General features: G+C 40.4%; 1 protein-coding gene across 8 annotated transcripts in view; it reads right to left on the minus strand.

Moving 5' to 3' along the window:
• Window positions 1-16,705, minus strand: part of CELF2 (CUGBP Elav-like family member 2) — an 867,108-nt gene that overhangs the window by 404,526 nt on the left and 445,877 nt on the right. For 7 of the 8 annotated variants that reach the window (XM_030819314.1, XM_030819310.1, XM_030819332.1 and 4 more), the window contains one exon: window positions 14,583-14,618. In XM_030819314.1, the coding sequence (XP_030675174.1) occupies window positions 14,583-14,618 (36 nt within the window). Of the gene's footprint in view, window positions 1-14,582; window positions 14,619-15,260; window positions 15,279-16,705 lie in introns of those variants that run through there. The other variant, XM_030819319.1, reaches the window with a different exon arrangement.

Here is a 16,705-nt window from a genome sequence, read left to right on the forward strand (position 1 = left end):
ATAATATTGATTAGTTTTCCCCAATATTTTCTGTAATCAACTATTTTGTTTTTGTTTCTACAATGATCAGTCTAGTTCATGCACTTGTTATTCTCACTTCAACCATTCAGAAAGATTCTTAGCTCCCATTTACTCATGAGTTCATTTGATTCATATTTGAGCACGTGTTGTGTGCTGGAGGCACTATGCTAGGTGTTGAGGATAGAAACGTGAGCACAGTAGACTTGGGGCCACTCCTCAAGGAGTTTACAAGCTGCTGGCTCTTCCCACCATGATAGATGTTACAGATTACCCTCAGATTAACCTTGCTAACCTGCTCTTTGAATTCTATTTTTAACCCTGTTCCAATGCCCCTACTCGTACTGAAAACAAAACAAAGCAAATCACAATGAGGTATCATCTCACCCCAATTAAAATGGCTATTATCAAAACGACACAAAATAAGAAATGCTGGCACTGATTGGAGAAAGGGAACCCTTGTATACTGTTTGTGGGAATGTACATTAGCATAGCCATTACAGAAATCAGTATGGAGGTTTCTTAAAAATCTAAAAATAGAACTGCCATATGATGTAGCCATCCCACTATTGGGTAAATATGCAAAGGAATTGAAATCAATATGTCAGGACATATCTGCACTCCCGTGTTCATGGCACCATTATCCACAATAGTCAAGATATGGAATCAACCTAAGCATCCCTCCATAGATGAACAGATAGCAAAAATGTGGTATATATACATAATAGAATATTCTTTGGCCATAAGAAAATCAATCTGTCATTTTCAACAATATGGATGAACTTGGAGAATATTATGTTAAGTGAAATAAGCCAGGCACAGAAAGACAAATATCATATCACCTTACTCATATGTGAAATCTAAAGAAGTTGATATGATAGAAGCAGAGAGTAGAATAGTGGTTACCAGGGGATGGGGTGGGGTGGGGATGAGAGGAGGGCACTGGGAGAGAAGGTCAATGGGTATAAAGTTACCGTTAGATACTAAGCTCTGTTGCTCTATTGCATAATAGGGTGACTGTGGTTATAATAATATAACATTATAAAATGTTATATATTTCAAAACGGGTAATTTTAAATGTTCTCACAACAAAGCAATGATAATTGTATGAGATGACAGATATGCTAAATACCCTGATTTGATTTTTGCACAATGTATTCAGGTATAGAAATATCATACTGTACCACATAAATATGTATAACTATTATGTGTCAAAAATTTTTTTATATATGGTCTCGATCTGTCACCTAGGCTGGAGTGCAGTGGTGCCATCATGGCTCACTGCAGCTTCAACCTCCTGGGCTCAAGCGATCCTCCCACCCAGCCTCCTGAGTGGCTGGGACTACAGTCGTGTGCCACCCTGCCTGGCTAACTTTTGTACTTTCTTTTTTTTTAAGAGACTTGGTTTTGCCATGTTGCCAAGGCTGGTCTTGAACTCCTGGGCTCAAGCATTCCTCCTGCCTCAGCCTCCCAAGGTGCTGGGATTACAGGCATGAGCCACTGTGCCCGGCCTTGTGTCAATTTTTTAAAAAGTAAACCACGGCCGGGCGCGGTGGCTCACGCTTGTAATCCCAGCACTTTGGGAGGCCGAGGCGGGCGGATCACGAGGTCAGGAGATCGAGACCACCCCGTCTCTACTAAAAAATACAAAAAATTAGCCGGGTGTGGTGGCGGGTGCCTGTAGTCCCAGCTACTCGGAGAGGCTGAGGCAGGAGAATGGCGTGAACCCGGGAGGTGGAGCTTGCAGTGAGCTGAGATTGCGCCACTGCACTCCAGCCTGGACGACAGAGCGAGACTCCGTCTCAAAAAAAAAAAAAAAAAGTAAACCACTTCTGTCATTCTAAAGCTTTGCAATCTGGCTTCTATCTACTTTTCTAATTCATATTTCATTATTCTCTTAACAAACCATCTGGGTGAAACCAGTTGGCTGGGTCTCCATCTCAAGACACTCTACATTCCTCGCACTTTGCTTTATTTTTGCCCTTTCTGGTTGCAGAAGGGATATTCCCTCCAATGATATTCTTTCAATTGCCATATGAAAAATGTTCTCTCTTCTCTGCACTTCATTGTTCGGTCCAGGTATATGTTACTTAATGTATTATACATATACACACACGCACACACATACACACACACACACATATTTACCAGTAAGAGACATTTTGCTAAGAAAGAACATGCTTTCTCCTACTAAAATTGATTCCTACTTTTGAACCATTTGGTTCTTTTATTTAATTAACTAATTTATTAGTTTAATTTTTAATTGACAAGGTAAAACTTTCCCATATTTATGGGGTACATTGTGATGTCTCGATGTACATACACATAAGCTGTGGAATGATTAAATCAAATAATTAAATATTTATCCCTTCACATATTGATCTTTTTTTGTGATTAGAACATTTAAAATCTACCTTCCTAGCAATTTTCTAGCACACATAAATTAATTATAGTCACCATGCTGTACAATAGATCTCCCAAAGTTATCCCTCCTGTCCAGTGAATCTCTGTACCCTTTGACCAGCATCTCCCCACTCCCCACCGCATCCCTTATCCAGCCCCCATGCTACTCTGCTTCTATGAGTTGGATTTTTTTAGTGGAATCTTTTGGTTCTTAAGGGCGGGGATCATTGTACCTTGTGTCCCCCATAGGACCTCATATATTTCCTTGATCAAGGATGTCATTAGAAATGATACTGCCTGATATGTTCTGGCTGCGTCCCCACCCAGCTCTCATCTTGAATTCCCACATATTGTGGGAGGGACCTGGTGGGAGGTAATTGAATCATGGGGGCAGGTCTTTCCCATGCTGTTCTCATGATAGTGAATACAACTCATGAGATGTGATGGTTTTATAAAGGGCAGTTCCCCTGCACAAGTTCTCTTGCTGGCCACCATGTAAGACATGACTTTGATCCTCATTCACCTTCTGCCATGGTTGTGAGGCCTCCCCAGCCATGTGGAACTGTGAGTCCATTAAACCTCTTTTCTTTATAAATTGCTCAGTTGTGGGTATGTCTTTATTAGCAGCATGAGAAAAGACTAATGTACTGCTATTATCAAGAGATTCATTTTAAGGTTTCAATGTGGTGTCCATAAGCATCTCCATTATTAATTAGGTGTATATTTTAAAAACTTGTAAACCATACGCAGAAACCTATTACATTGAAAGCCTAATTTGGAAATAAATTTTCTTTACTTTGGAAGGGGTGCCGTGGTGCTCAATGATGAATTAGGGGCCACCAGGTGTCACTATGTCGATGCTAGCCTGAGTTCCACAGGTTGGGATCTGGGTGAGGGAGGGTCTCAAATGCCGTACTGTGGTGCTAAAGAGAGTTTCCACTTACTCACTAGATAATCATGTTTCCAATATGAGTTTCTCTTCAGAATCCTTTATGGAGCTTGGCATTATTCCTTAAAGCTACACCCCCCACCCCCAGCCAGCATGACAAGCAGAGGTTTAAGGATGAATAGTCAGGCCTAATGGGGAATTTATTTTCTCTGTTGGCTCATGTCACTGCCTCGGCTTGGTTTTATATAGTGTTTTGTGAGTCTAATGTTGCTTATTTGAAAAATGAACACAATATAGGATGCTTGAGTGGTTTCAGTCCAAAAGGAAAACTGCGTATTTGCCAGAAAGAAGGAAAAGGAAAATACATAATAGAAACGTTTACAAAACCTAATCTGAAAAGAAAGGTTTACAAGGTTTAAAACTATCTATGTATACATGGGAATAAATTTTATTAATTTATATGTTCTCGGTAGCTTGACAATCCCAAACATTAGTGGAAGCCAATATTTAAGAAGGTATAAAAAGCAAATCAACCTTGGGCAGGCACAGAAACTCTCCAACCTGTTTTGTTTTTGTCAAAGCTCATTGGACAGTAAAATCTGAAATCCTTTAGAGGAATAAGAAAGGCTTTTTAACTAACATGGGTGTGCTTTATACTACAAAATTTATTAAGATGAGAATATTGTATTTAATATAGAATGTTATTATATCTTGGAAATGCCGCTTTAAATACAGAAGAAAATGAATGGCAAAAGGTTATGGAAAAAAATTATTCACCCAAGGGACGAGCAACTTTTACATAGCAAATGAGGAATTCTAACTGCAAAATTGCATCTTACATGGAAACCATTTTCTACTCCTCTGCTCTATAAACTCTGAAGATATGAATGCTTCCACAAACAGAGTGAATAAATCTCCAATTCTCTATTGCGACAAATCCAGAAAACGGCAGGTTTTATCTTAAAGAAATTCCACTGCTGCACAAAAGCTCTCATGCACAAATAATGGAATTCTCAAATTGGGATAAATGTGCTTTTAAGAATTTTTATTTTGATCATTTATTTCAGGAAACACTTGTGGATCATGCAACATAGCTTTGAATTACAGAGCAGATAAGGAAAATCCAAAACGAAAAAAAATTAGGGCAGGCCTTTATTAATTTTTAAAGTATGTCTTTGCTATACTCTTATAAAGAGCCAAATAGGGTATCAAAATCTCTGGAGATCACCAGTATAATTTCTTTATCATGTTCCATTTAAAATTTAATTATGCAGTCTACCACAGGAAGAATCTGAGAAGTCTAAATAGGTCACACAGTGAGTAACTTAACAATTTTCTAAAGTTTTCCTCGTAAAGATCATTCCTTTGACAGTCTGTTACACATCAGAACACTATATTATAAAACAAGTGTAATTTAATTCAGTCACTATGGATTTTTATACACATCTATAAAGAATTTAGAGAATTAATGAACACCACATTTATGATGGAGCTGCCCGTGATAGGTGGGCAGTATTTGCATATATACTTCCTTTAAGTGATTGTTATTTTCATGTATTATAGCAAGGTCAGGGGACTTTTACATTTTATGCTTTGGGTATTCTCTTTTAAATCGGGTATTCTCTTTTAAATCATCAACAATAACGCATAGCAAGGCAACAATCTATGCACTGCATAATTAAAATCTGAATTAGAGGGTTATATGCCCAATGGCTTGATGCTCCCTCACCTCCACCTCAAATTTCAACTAACATGCAACTTTAATTTCCTTATAATAAGATAAACAGCAAACACTGTTTTAAGCACTTTATGGGTAACATTTCACTTCTCAGAACAGCTGGCCCTATTATTACCCATTTTACAGATGAAGAAACTGAGGCAGACAGAGGTGAAGAAACTTGCACAAGGTCAAAGAACAAGTAAGTGGCTGAACTGGGATTTTTAACACAAGCTGGAGTTTGGCTGCAGATCATATGCACTGAATCACTTCGCTGGGCTGCTCCTTATAATGTAACACAGTATCTTCTCTTAGATTTGAATACACCTAAGCATTGGTAAAATAATTAGCATAATCCTCTCTTTCAGTGAACTAAGATAACAGCTACCATGTATTGATTGCTGTGTGGCAGGCACTGAGCTAAATACTTTACATGGGTTATCTCCACACAGTGATACTATGAGATGGGTATGATAATTCTTCCAATGTTATACATGAAAAACTGAGGCAGAGATAATAACTATAATAACTTGTTTAAGTTCACATGATTAAGAAATGGCAGGCACAAGATTCAAGCATTTCTGAACCCAAAGCCTGATCTCGTAGCCTCCATGTTAACATGGTCTCAACAGCAACAGCCAAATTTAGGTTAATAACTTTCCAGCCAATTAGATGAATTTTTCCAGGTGCCAAAGTCTATGGAGCAGTGAGAAGAGTGAGAAGGGTGAGAGAAGGCAGAAATCATACATCTTGTCTACCCCTGGTTCTTTAGGAGAAGGCTTCCTCAATCCTTCCTCCTTCCCTTCCCAATTCAAACATTTATTCATTGATTCAAACATTTATTCATCCATCCAAACACTTATTAATTCATTTAAACATCTATTCAGATGGTCAAACACTTAAGAAAATATTTACTCAGTGCCTACTATGTTCCAGGCACTGCTAGTGTGTTTCCTACTTAGTGGAGAAGGTGTAAAAGTCTTCTAGTCAATTAGATTATTGGGTGACACAGATGCTAGGATAGGGGTTAAAACTGGGGTCTTTGGGAACCAACAGAAGGAACATAAATCTCTTCAGGGCAGAGAAGCTATCGAAGAAACCTAGGATGTGTCTAGAACAGTGGTCAGCAAACCTTTCTATAAAAGTAAACAGTAAATATTTTCAGTTTGGGGGCTATACCATCTCCGCCATAACTACTCAACTGTGACGTTGTAGCACAAAAATGGTACAGACAACACATAAATAGACGTTATGGCTGTGTTCCAATATATATATATTTATTTATAAGCACAGGCCACCATCTAGATTTCGTCTGTGGGCTGTAGTTTACAAATCTGGATCTAGAAGAACAAGTGGTAGAGAGTTTGGTAGGGGAGAAAAAGAGCAGAGAGATGACACCGGGCTTCCAAATAGAAGGAAGAACACATGCAAAGACTAGGAGACCAGATCTCAGTTTTCTTATCTCTGAAATAGGGGCTCATATAGTCATTCAATAAACATTTATTGGCTGCCAGTTCTGTTCAGGGGCCTACAAATGGAGGAATAAACCAGACAGGCAAGGGAGACATTGCTCTGGAGCTAAGAGGGAAGGGAACAGATCGTATATAAATCAACAGATAAAAAACAGATGACAATAAATATGGCGATGTGACAGGAAGTGTGTTGGGGGGTTACTTAATAGGGTGGTGAAAGGAGAACTTTCTGTGGAAGTTAAGTGCAGAGATAGGCCAGTGTGTCAGAAGCAAAGTAAATGAGACAGAAAGTGGCAGGTGATGAGGCTGCAGAGGTAGATGAAAGCAGCCCTTGGAACCAAAGTACATTGCATTGATTTTATGCTAAGCAATAGGAAACTCTTACCTGATTTTATGAAAAAAAACAATATTTTGATGGATGACTTTTCAGAGATCATTTGGACTTCTACCTAGAGAATGAATTGCAAAAGAGGAAGTGGGAAGGACCATTTCGAAGGCCATTTAACAATTCAGGTGGGAGTTTACGGTGGCTTGGAAAGAGACAGAGAAAGCAGACGAAGTGAAGATAAATTTTAGGCTGGGCATGGTACCTCATGCCTGTAATCCCAGCATTTTAGGAGGCCAAGGTGGGAGAGCTGCTTGAGGCCCAGAGTTTGAGACCAGCTTGGGTAACATACCAAGACTCCATCTCCACAAAAAATGTTCAAAATTAGCCCAGTGTGATGATGTACACCTGTAGTCCCAGCTACTCGGGAGTCTGAGGCAGGAGGATCACTTGAGCCCAGAAGTTCGAGGCTGCAGTGTGCTATGATCATGCCACTGAACTTTCATCTGGGCAACAGAGTGAGACCCATTTCAAAAAAATAAATAAATAAAGATACATTTTGGAGGTTGAGCCAACAAGTTATCTGCTAAGTCTGAGAACAGAAAAAGTGTTATTTATTTATTTATTTATTTATTTTTTTGTTAATGTCACTAGGTTCTCCTTTGAGTGTCGGGTGTATGATGATAAGGTGGGCTGAGGTAAGCTTCAAGAGTTCTTTTCTGGCCACATCAAGTTTAAGTTTATGCTTCCATGTAGAGAGTCACATTAGCAGCTGGATATTCAGCTTTGAAGCTCAAGGAAGAAGTCAGGGCTGGAGATATACAAATGAGAACCACCTGCATAAAGATGATCTTTAAAATCATGGAGCTGGATGAAATCTCTCTCCACTCCCTCCTCACAGGGGAACAGAGCAATGCCCAGGGCACCCTGGGGAACCTCAACCTGCAGAGGCCAGTGAAGCTGGCAAGGAATAACAGAAGACTGTTGAAGAATGGCCAGCAAGACAGGAGGGAAACCTGGAGGGCTTGATGTCTCTACGATGAAGAGAGCACTTCATGGAGGAGGAAGTCGTCCCTAGGTTGAATGCGGCTGAGGGACTAAATAAGATCACAGCTAAATGGCCATTGGATTTACCCAGATGGAGAAGAAGAAGAAAAGTGCCTACCTGGCATGGAAGCCATTCTGTAAGTACTTACAATTCATTCTCCCCTTACCCCGACTCCTACCTTTCTCCTTGCTGACAGAACAGGCCTCCCATTACAAAGGCTGAGAATACCAGAAACCCAATGTCCCCTCACTAAGGGATCAGGCATAGAAAAGGGATTCCTCCCCTGAAAAACAGTCCCATGGAAGAAGTTGGACATGGTCCCCATGTGACGGCTGGAGTGGCTGTGAGCATGAGGTGCACCTTATCAACATGATGAAGATGGCAGAGGGTGTACCAGGGTGCTGGCTGTAGTCTGTTTTGTGCTGTTATAACAGAATCACACAGACTGAGTAATTGACAAAGAACAGAGATTCATTTCTCAGAGTTCTGGAGGCTGGGAATTCCAAGCTCAAAGCACCAACATCGGTGTGAGCCTTCTTACGGTGTCCTCACATGGCAGATGGCAGAAGAGCAAGAGAAGACAAACATTGGGTCCTCACATGGCAGAAGAGCGAGAAAGGGAGTGAATCTGCCCCCACAAGCCCTTTTTACAGTGGCATTGATCTGTTCATGACGTCAGAGCCCTCATGACCTCACCACCTCCCATTCATTCTCACCTCCCCAGAGTTACATCGAGGATTAGGTTTCCAGCACATGAATTCTGGGGGACACATTCAGACCACAGAGGCTCTGAATTCACCCTGGGCCTTCTCTGACCTCTTGAACCATAATTACAAACTCAACCTGCATTTTTAGCCTGCTGTAACTACCGAGTCTTTTCAATGGATTCAACCTGAGAAAAATGATAAAGAAGGACATTGTAAGGGAAAGGTTTGTGCAGGAAAGAACTCAGTCACAGACTATGAGTGGTAGATGCATTAGAAAAGGTGAGGAGGTAGGGGCTGGGGCAGGGAGGAAGAGAGAGCACACCTCACCACCTGCAGCTGTGATCGCAGAGTCTGGGTGCTGTATGATGGTTGGGCGCTGGGAGTAGAAAGTTGGGTTGTGAAAGGTATGGAAACCAGTCACTTAAGCCAGAGGGTTTGTTTCATATTGTGAGCCAAGTAGTGAACCTGAAAGAAGAGGGTTTGGAGGGGGGCAAGGTCTGGGGACTCTGTGGGCTATCCCCTGGCCTGTGCTCACCCACTCTGACCCACTCGCTGCAGTCCTGCTCTGAAGTTTGATTCGGGATGGTGTCCTTACTGCCTCTGATCAGAACTAGCCCATCTCACTGCTGAAATCCTTTGGGTTTTTTGTTTGCTTCAATGTTTTCCTAATTCTCTTATGTGTTAAACACTTTCCCGTAGCACTGGGATGATCGGTACCTTCTTCATGCCATTGAACCACTTCAGAGAAGAGATGGTGTCCATCTGTCTTGTCCCACAACCAAGGTACAGCACGCACTAAGTATATGCCAAGCCTACAACCATGCTTTGCATATACTTAGTGCGTGCTGTACCCTGGTTGAATTAACGATAGAGGATGAACTGTGTCAATGCTGAATAGCGCCAGGCATGGGCCCCAGGAGAGCTGGGGGAGCTGCTGCTTCCTAGGGATTATAAAGAAGACAGGAAGTGGCCATCATCAGCTCTAGATGACTCAGTAAGAGGCTGGCCTGGAAGTACCAGCATATTTCGTAATTTCTGAAAGTCTTTCAGAAAATGGCATTGTGTACTGAGGACAATGAGAAATAGGAGGTTATGTTTCCTATCAAAGCCCTCCATGTAGAAAGGTGAGCTCTCAGAGATGATCTGAATTATCCTTGCTTCCACCGTTTCTGCCTATTGCTACCTGATCTGTCACATCCACGACTGACAAATATGGTCAACTGGAGAGGTAAGTCTCTCTCGTCCTTTAAACGGAATCTGTTCAGTTCAAATTTTAGATAACAAAGATCTATGACTTAAGACCAGAATTTCACAGGCAAAACGGCGGTATAACGGCTTTTGTCTCTGATAGTCACACAAACCAGGCATTTCCGTCTTCTGGGTAGCGGCTCTCAAACAGTAATCCTATGGTATACGCCAGTGTTCTAGGTATTGGGGGTTCCCCAATTGCTTAGATTGAATTATGTTTCCTAACCCTCTCACAGAAGGCAAAAAAAAAAAAAAAAAGAGATCAAGTTACTGGATTAATATACAAGAGAAAAGTCTAAATTTTTCTTTCATAACTTATTTAACTTTTGGCCCCTGCTTTCACTGGTTTATCCTAAAATCTAGTACAAGATGACATCTGATTTATATACCGAATTATTTTAAGCTTCATTTACGAATACTTCATGGTCCTCAAAGAACACCCTGACTTTTCAGTGTGGTGTATAAGAATCAACATCTGAATCTCTGCTGCAGCACTTAAGATACTTCTATTAAGGTCTATTATGTCACTTTATTTTCTAAACTGTTTAGTTTATGTTGAAAAACAGTGGACTCTGTTAACAAGGAATTAAAATGCTCCCCTTTTTTCAAAAACAGCAGCTCATAGTGCATGATTACAGTAAAACCTCTCTTGATATAAATCTTGTTTGTATCTTTACTCTGCTATCCAAAATAAAATTTTCTCTCTTTATAGGCATTTATATTGAAACCTCATTCCATTTGAACAAGTGGGGTTTCACCATGATTTAATTAAAACACATCTACCGAAACGCAACACCTTCATCCTAAAAACCAGATCTTGAAAAACATGATTGTAATGGGGAAAACAACTGCTCAGATTGCTAAATTGTCCTTTGCTACAAGCAAAAATAAAAGCAAGGAGTCATTTATAAGATTGAAAATGATCGTTTTCACAGTTCAAGAAATGGTTCCATACATCCCGTTTCCGGGACACTTCAACATAAAGAGATCAGCATGAATAGTACGTGTAGCCAGTTTAAATATTTGTTTTAATCCTGACAAGATCATTGGTTTTAATATTTATAATATAATTACAATGCTTAGTGCATGTTGCTCATATAATCTAATTTTTTTCTGGTGACTTATTACTACCAGGCTTTAATTTCAGCAATGGCAAGAATTCAAAAACACATTTAGGTTATCATCAGCAATGAAAAACAAACCTAGCGCCTGTTCAAGCACCTTGGGCGCATATCTCATTTTGACTTCAAAGCATTTTTAACTACCCAGACTCAATCCACTGCTACAGCATGCGTACATTTTCACAGGATATTATCCACCAGTGACCAGAGTACTTTAAATTAGTACCATGTAAGGTAATTACACTGGAAATACTCCACCCTTATGCAACCCGTGTAAATGGCCTTTCGGAACATTTCAAGACAGTCATAGCCAATGAAACCCAAACAATAAAACTGTTCTCAAATGCCACCGTCTTCTTTCGCAGCCACATATCACTAGTTAGCAGTTGCCTGAGTTGCAATTTTCCATTTTTCCTGGACGTCACAGCGTAAGCGCACTTTTATGACTAAACGCAGAAAAAACTCAAAGTGTTATGTTCCACTAATCACTAGCCTACAAACAAACAAAATAACTACAGGTGCCTTGTTTTCCACAGCACCGAGGTATTTCGGGGCTAATTTGTACTTTCCCCGTGACAGGCTGAAGAAATCTGAAAAAAAGGCTGAAAGCTGAAACAACTGATGGAATTCTACGAGACTGTACAAACAAACAAACGCTAGCAAAAGAAATAATCTGGACACAAGGGAAGGATTCATCATCAAATAATTACATGATTTCATGTTAATGTGCGGAAGGGAAATAATTGTCAATGGCTATGTCTCAAACCGTCCCTGGAGAAGTCAAAAGAATACCTGAAGCTACATTAGAAGCACGATTGAGAAATCACTGATATATTACTTCTCACTCCTTTATCGCCAGGCAGTACAGTGACTGCAAATTGCAGTTAGAATGGGAATGTCGGCATGTTGTTTATTTTCAACATGACTCGACATCAGAATAACAAAAATTCCTGAAGAAAAATAAGTAGGCCCATTACCAAAATACCACCCACCAAACTTAAGAGAGCAGCCTCTCCCTTGAGTAATAAACCAGCTACAAAAGATCATTCCTGGGGAATATACGCATTGCTGCTTGGTATTCAAAATACAGCACTACTTAATAGAATTCCGGGTGCCGACGGTGATTTCTCAGACATGTGAGTAATTTTCATCTGTGTGATTACAGCACGGAGTGGGTCTCTTCTGACAACACAGAGGTGGTCCGCTCCTTAGCTGCTCTACAAAAATTTGGAAGTCATTCCTCATTCCATTATTTCAGGATTAACTTCCTCAGCACAAACGTGGGTAGACACACAACAATCTCTCTCCCCACACATGATGGGATGCTCAGGTCTTCAGGGCAGACTTTTTCCAGAGTGAAAGCACAAAGACAGACAAACTCAGCGGGGAGACACAGACCAGAACACTCGGACAGTTTTAACCCTGAAAACTGGCACATGATGGAAATGTTTCTGGGGGACGTTATCCAAAGAATGAAGACATACAGTAATTTAAATATTTGGATCACAGTAAACAGTTTTTTTGGCAATATTAATCTTGATCCTATAAGCAAAGATTTTCTTTACACAAAAAAAGCAACCAAATGTGCTTATCTCTGGTAACAGATGGTGACAATTTGTACTTTCCCCTGTTCTCCAGTGCTGTTCATGACAACATTGTGCTCACTCTGCTTCTCCTGTTCTGAGATTCTCTTAATTTCTACTTCCAACAGTTTCTAGGCAATATCCTGGGACATTAATACATTCACGCATGATTATCGAGTACCTTCAAAAACTAAGGCATGAGCCAGGCGCGGGGCCTCACGCCTGTAATCCCATCCATGCTTACGTAGAATGTCTAAGACTCCCTGAGGCCCCAGTCCCACATACTGCTCTGAATCCACACACCCCTTTTCTGCTTCCATCCTTGTTCAGATAGTAGCCTGGGCTCTCTTCTCAAGATGATCCCGTCTGTGCCCTGGATCCCGTGCCCTCTTGCCTTCTCAGGGACTCCGCCCCCTTCCCCTCTCTCCTGATGTCTTCTGTGCATTTAGATGAGTAAGTGTCTCCTCTGTTTAAGAAACATCTGACCTGGCCGGGCACGGTGGCTCACACCTGTAATCCCAGCACCTTGGGAGGCCAACAGGTAGATCACCTGAGGTCAGGAGTTCGAGACCAGCTGGCCAACATGGTGAAACCCCATCTCTATTAAAAGCACAAAAATTAGCTGGGCGTGGTGGTGCATGCCTGTAATCCCAGCTACTCGGGAGGCTGAGGCAGGAGAATCGCTTGAATCCAGGGGTGGAGGTTGCAGTGAGCCGAGATCGTGCCACTGCGCTCCAGCCTGGGCGACAGAAGGAGACTCCAGCTAAAACAAACAAAAACAAACAAACAAATAAACAAAAAACAAACACCTGGCCGGGCACAGTAGTTCATGCCTGTAATCCCAGCATTTTGGGAGGCCGAGACTGGTGGATCACCTGTGGTCAGGAATTTGAGACCAGCCTGGCAACATGGCAAAACTCTGTCTCTACTAAAAATACAAAAATTATCCAGGCATGGTGGCAGTCTCCTGTAATCCCAGCTACCCAGAAGGCTGAGGCAGGAGAATCGCTTGAACCTGGGAGGCGGAGGTTGCAGTGAGTTGAGACTGCACCACTGCACTCCAGCCTGGGTGACAGAGTGAGATTCTGTCTCAAAAAACAACAACAACAACAAAACAAAGGCACAATCCTTGGTGCTCAGGAGAGATTCTAGATATATGCAATGCCCAGTAAAATACCTCTTAAATTATTGCCCCTTCCTCCCTCCCTTTCTTCCTTTCTTCCTCCCTCCCCAATCTTCCCCCCCATCCCCTCTCTCTCTTCCTCTCTTCCTTCTTCCTTCCTTTCTTCCTGTCTTCCCAGTCTTACCCCCATCTCTTCTCCTTTCCTCCCTTCCTCCTTCCTTCCTTCTTTTCTCCATTTCTCCCTCCCTTCCATTAAATGCTGGTAATCATCCTTGACGGCTAGTTATCTAGAGCTTGCATTCTGTTAATCATGTCTTATTTAATACACTGACATAAATATCAAAAACATATAAAACACATTGATAAATTACACATAAAACACATTGATCAATTACATATTAATTTCTTTCTATGATATAATATTACTAAGTATTTATTTCTATGACAATGAGAATTCCACTGCACTTATACTCTCAATACTATGATGTGAGCTCTTCAGGGGAAGCTCAAGATTCTTTCATAAGTCTCTAAGTCCCTGAACACAGTAACAATAATGAATATATTGAAGAAAAAAACCAATCCAATATGTTTTTCGATTGCCAGTTCCCATGAACATAATAAAGGAAGCAGCATGTTTATGATTTCTATGGCATATCTAGCTCATATATACATCTCCAAATATACCATATGACTTCAAAGGAATGTGAATAATCTGTCATTTATGAACATGAGCCTCATTACTTCCTGGTTACATCATGTATATGTGACTCATGCATAATTTTTGGCATTAACATAGTGATGTATGACGTATCAAAATCTGACATGAGGAAGACAAAATGAGAAGACCTCTTACAGAAGACATGGCACAGTACTTCTCTTTGTGGATATAAGAAATCAGGCATAGAAAAAGCAAAGCCAGCGTGCTCACCTTGGTAGACTCCCAGCTAACTCTGTGGCCGTCTCTCTGCAGGAAGGAGAAAAAGAAGATAAGTATGATTAAGTTTATTTTGGTGAATTACAAAAATGTATTTAATCACATAATAAGTACTATGGTATCAGGTATAAAGAAGATACCGTACATGCAGGTGGTTAGAAAGTTAAAATTGATTAATTGCATTTCTGATTAATTCCCATTGATGATTCCAAAGGTTACTTTCAACGGAAATTTTATACACATGCAAAATATCTGCCTCTACTTTCTGGTGGTTGGATACAACTAAGTTCAAAACATTAAAATGTAAAAATGTACAACATCTAGAAGGATAATAGAGGGAGAAACAAATCCCAAACCACCTTGTAGACATTTACATGTTAAACAAAGTACCCATGATCTTTCTCCAAGAATCTCTGGGAAATTTATTCCTTTGGGGATGTTGCTTCATGTTGACCTCTGTCACCCGAAGCTTATGAAGGAGCACGGACAGCACAAAATGGAATTCTTTTAGTAGCAAATTGCTGTTTTTCATTTCTTTGTTATAAAGTTCTACCATTTAGGACTGTTGAAGGTAGATACTACGATAATTCAAATGGCACAAAAGAAAAGTCACTGAAGAAAGGCTCTATAGCATATTAATAAAAATGACCAGGGACAAATTTCAAAACTAACTTTGTCCTAATTGCCATCTCTTGTCTTTCGTTTTCTTTTCTTTCTTTCTTTTTTTTTTTTTTTTCCAGACAGAGTCTCTCTCTTTTGCCCAGGCTGGAGTACACTGGCGCGATCTCAGCTCACCGCCAACTCTGCCTCCTGGGTTCCAGCGATTCTCGTGCCTCAGCCTCCTGAGTAGCTGGGATTACAGTGTGCGCCACCATGTCCAGCTAACTTCTGTATTTTTAGTAGAGACGGGTTTCTCCACGTTGACCAGGCTAGTCTCAAGCTCCTGACCTCAAGTGATCTGCCTGCCTCAGCCTACCAAAGTGCTGGGATTACAGTTGTGAGCCACCGCACCTGGCCGATCTCTTGTCTCTCAAACAGAAATGTATTCTTGGAAAGAGAAGGGAACAATGAGTAGAAGGAGGAGATGGAGGCTTTATGTTGAACTCTTTTAAAAGGAGAGGAGGGCTCAACTTTTGACCAAGGGATTAAAGGTGTAATTCTTAGGAACAATAGTATACAATCTCCTTAGTGTCATATAACCCCTTTAAGAATCTCATTAAACATACAAACACCTTACACAGAGAAAATAACAATATATACATACACACTGCGGTACACACTTGTAGATGGTTCATCGACCTCCTGAATCCAATGTGTCAATCCTGGTTAAGCCTCAGCTTTAAAGGAACATTTTCTTTTCCTACCGTGTCAATTCAAACAAAGGACTTCCTTCTCAACAAAGGACATTCCCTGACCCTCCCAGCTATTAGAACTCCCTCTTCCTATTTACTCCCTGTGATAATAACTGAGCACTTTGGAGAAGTGGTGGTTCCCACAGAGCCACACTTCCTTAATAAATGAATAAGTTTAGTTTCTATAAAAATATTCTTTCCTAAGTAATCATATAATATTAAATAATCAGCTTTTATTGCTATAAAAATTGGCTTTGGGGAGAAAGTTTCCATTCCTTCAGCAAAACCAGAGTTGAAGGCATTGTCCACTGTGCCACTGAATGTGTCACACGTGTTCATCTCTTTGAAGAATTTAGTGGCTGCATGAAAAATTTTCTTTCCAAACAGAATCTGGAATTGTGGATAGCCCAGCTAAGAAATACCCCTCTCTATTTAGCCTTCCCTTATGACATTTATTACAATAGAAGTCTCTTTCAAGTGTTTGTTTTATCCTTTATCTTTCTGTCATTTGAAACCAACATATATACTCAATAAATATTTATTCATCTTATCAGGAATGAATGAACTTTTCTGGCCTCGTTGACCTTGAGGGTGAGATTTATGTTTACAGCTTGATCGTAGTAACACTAACAGCACAGAATTAAGACACAACTAAATTTCTTTTTGTCTAATCTTTTAACTTTTTATTTTTGCTTTCCAGACTATACATATTTTAATATGATGAGTCTCCTGGTATCTTTTAAAACGATGTTGTTCATACATTAT

This window comes from Nomascus leucogenys, chromosome 9 (assembly GCF_006542625.1).
Source record: "Nomascus leucogenys isolate Asia chromosome 9, Asia_NLE_v1, whole genome shotgun sequence".
NCBI lineage: Eukaryota > Metazoa > Chordata > Mammalia > Primates > Hylobatidae > Nomascus > Nomascus leucogenys.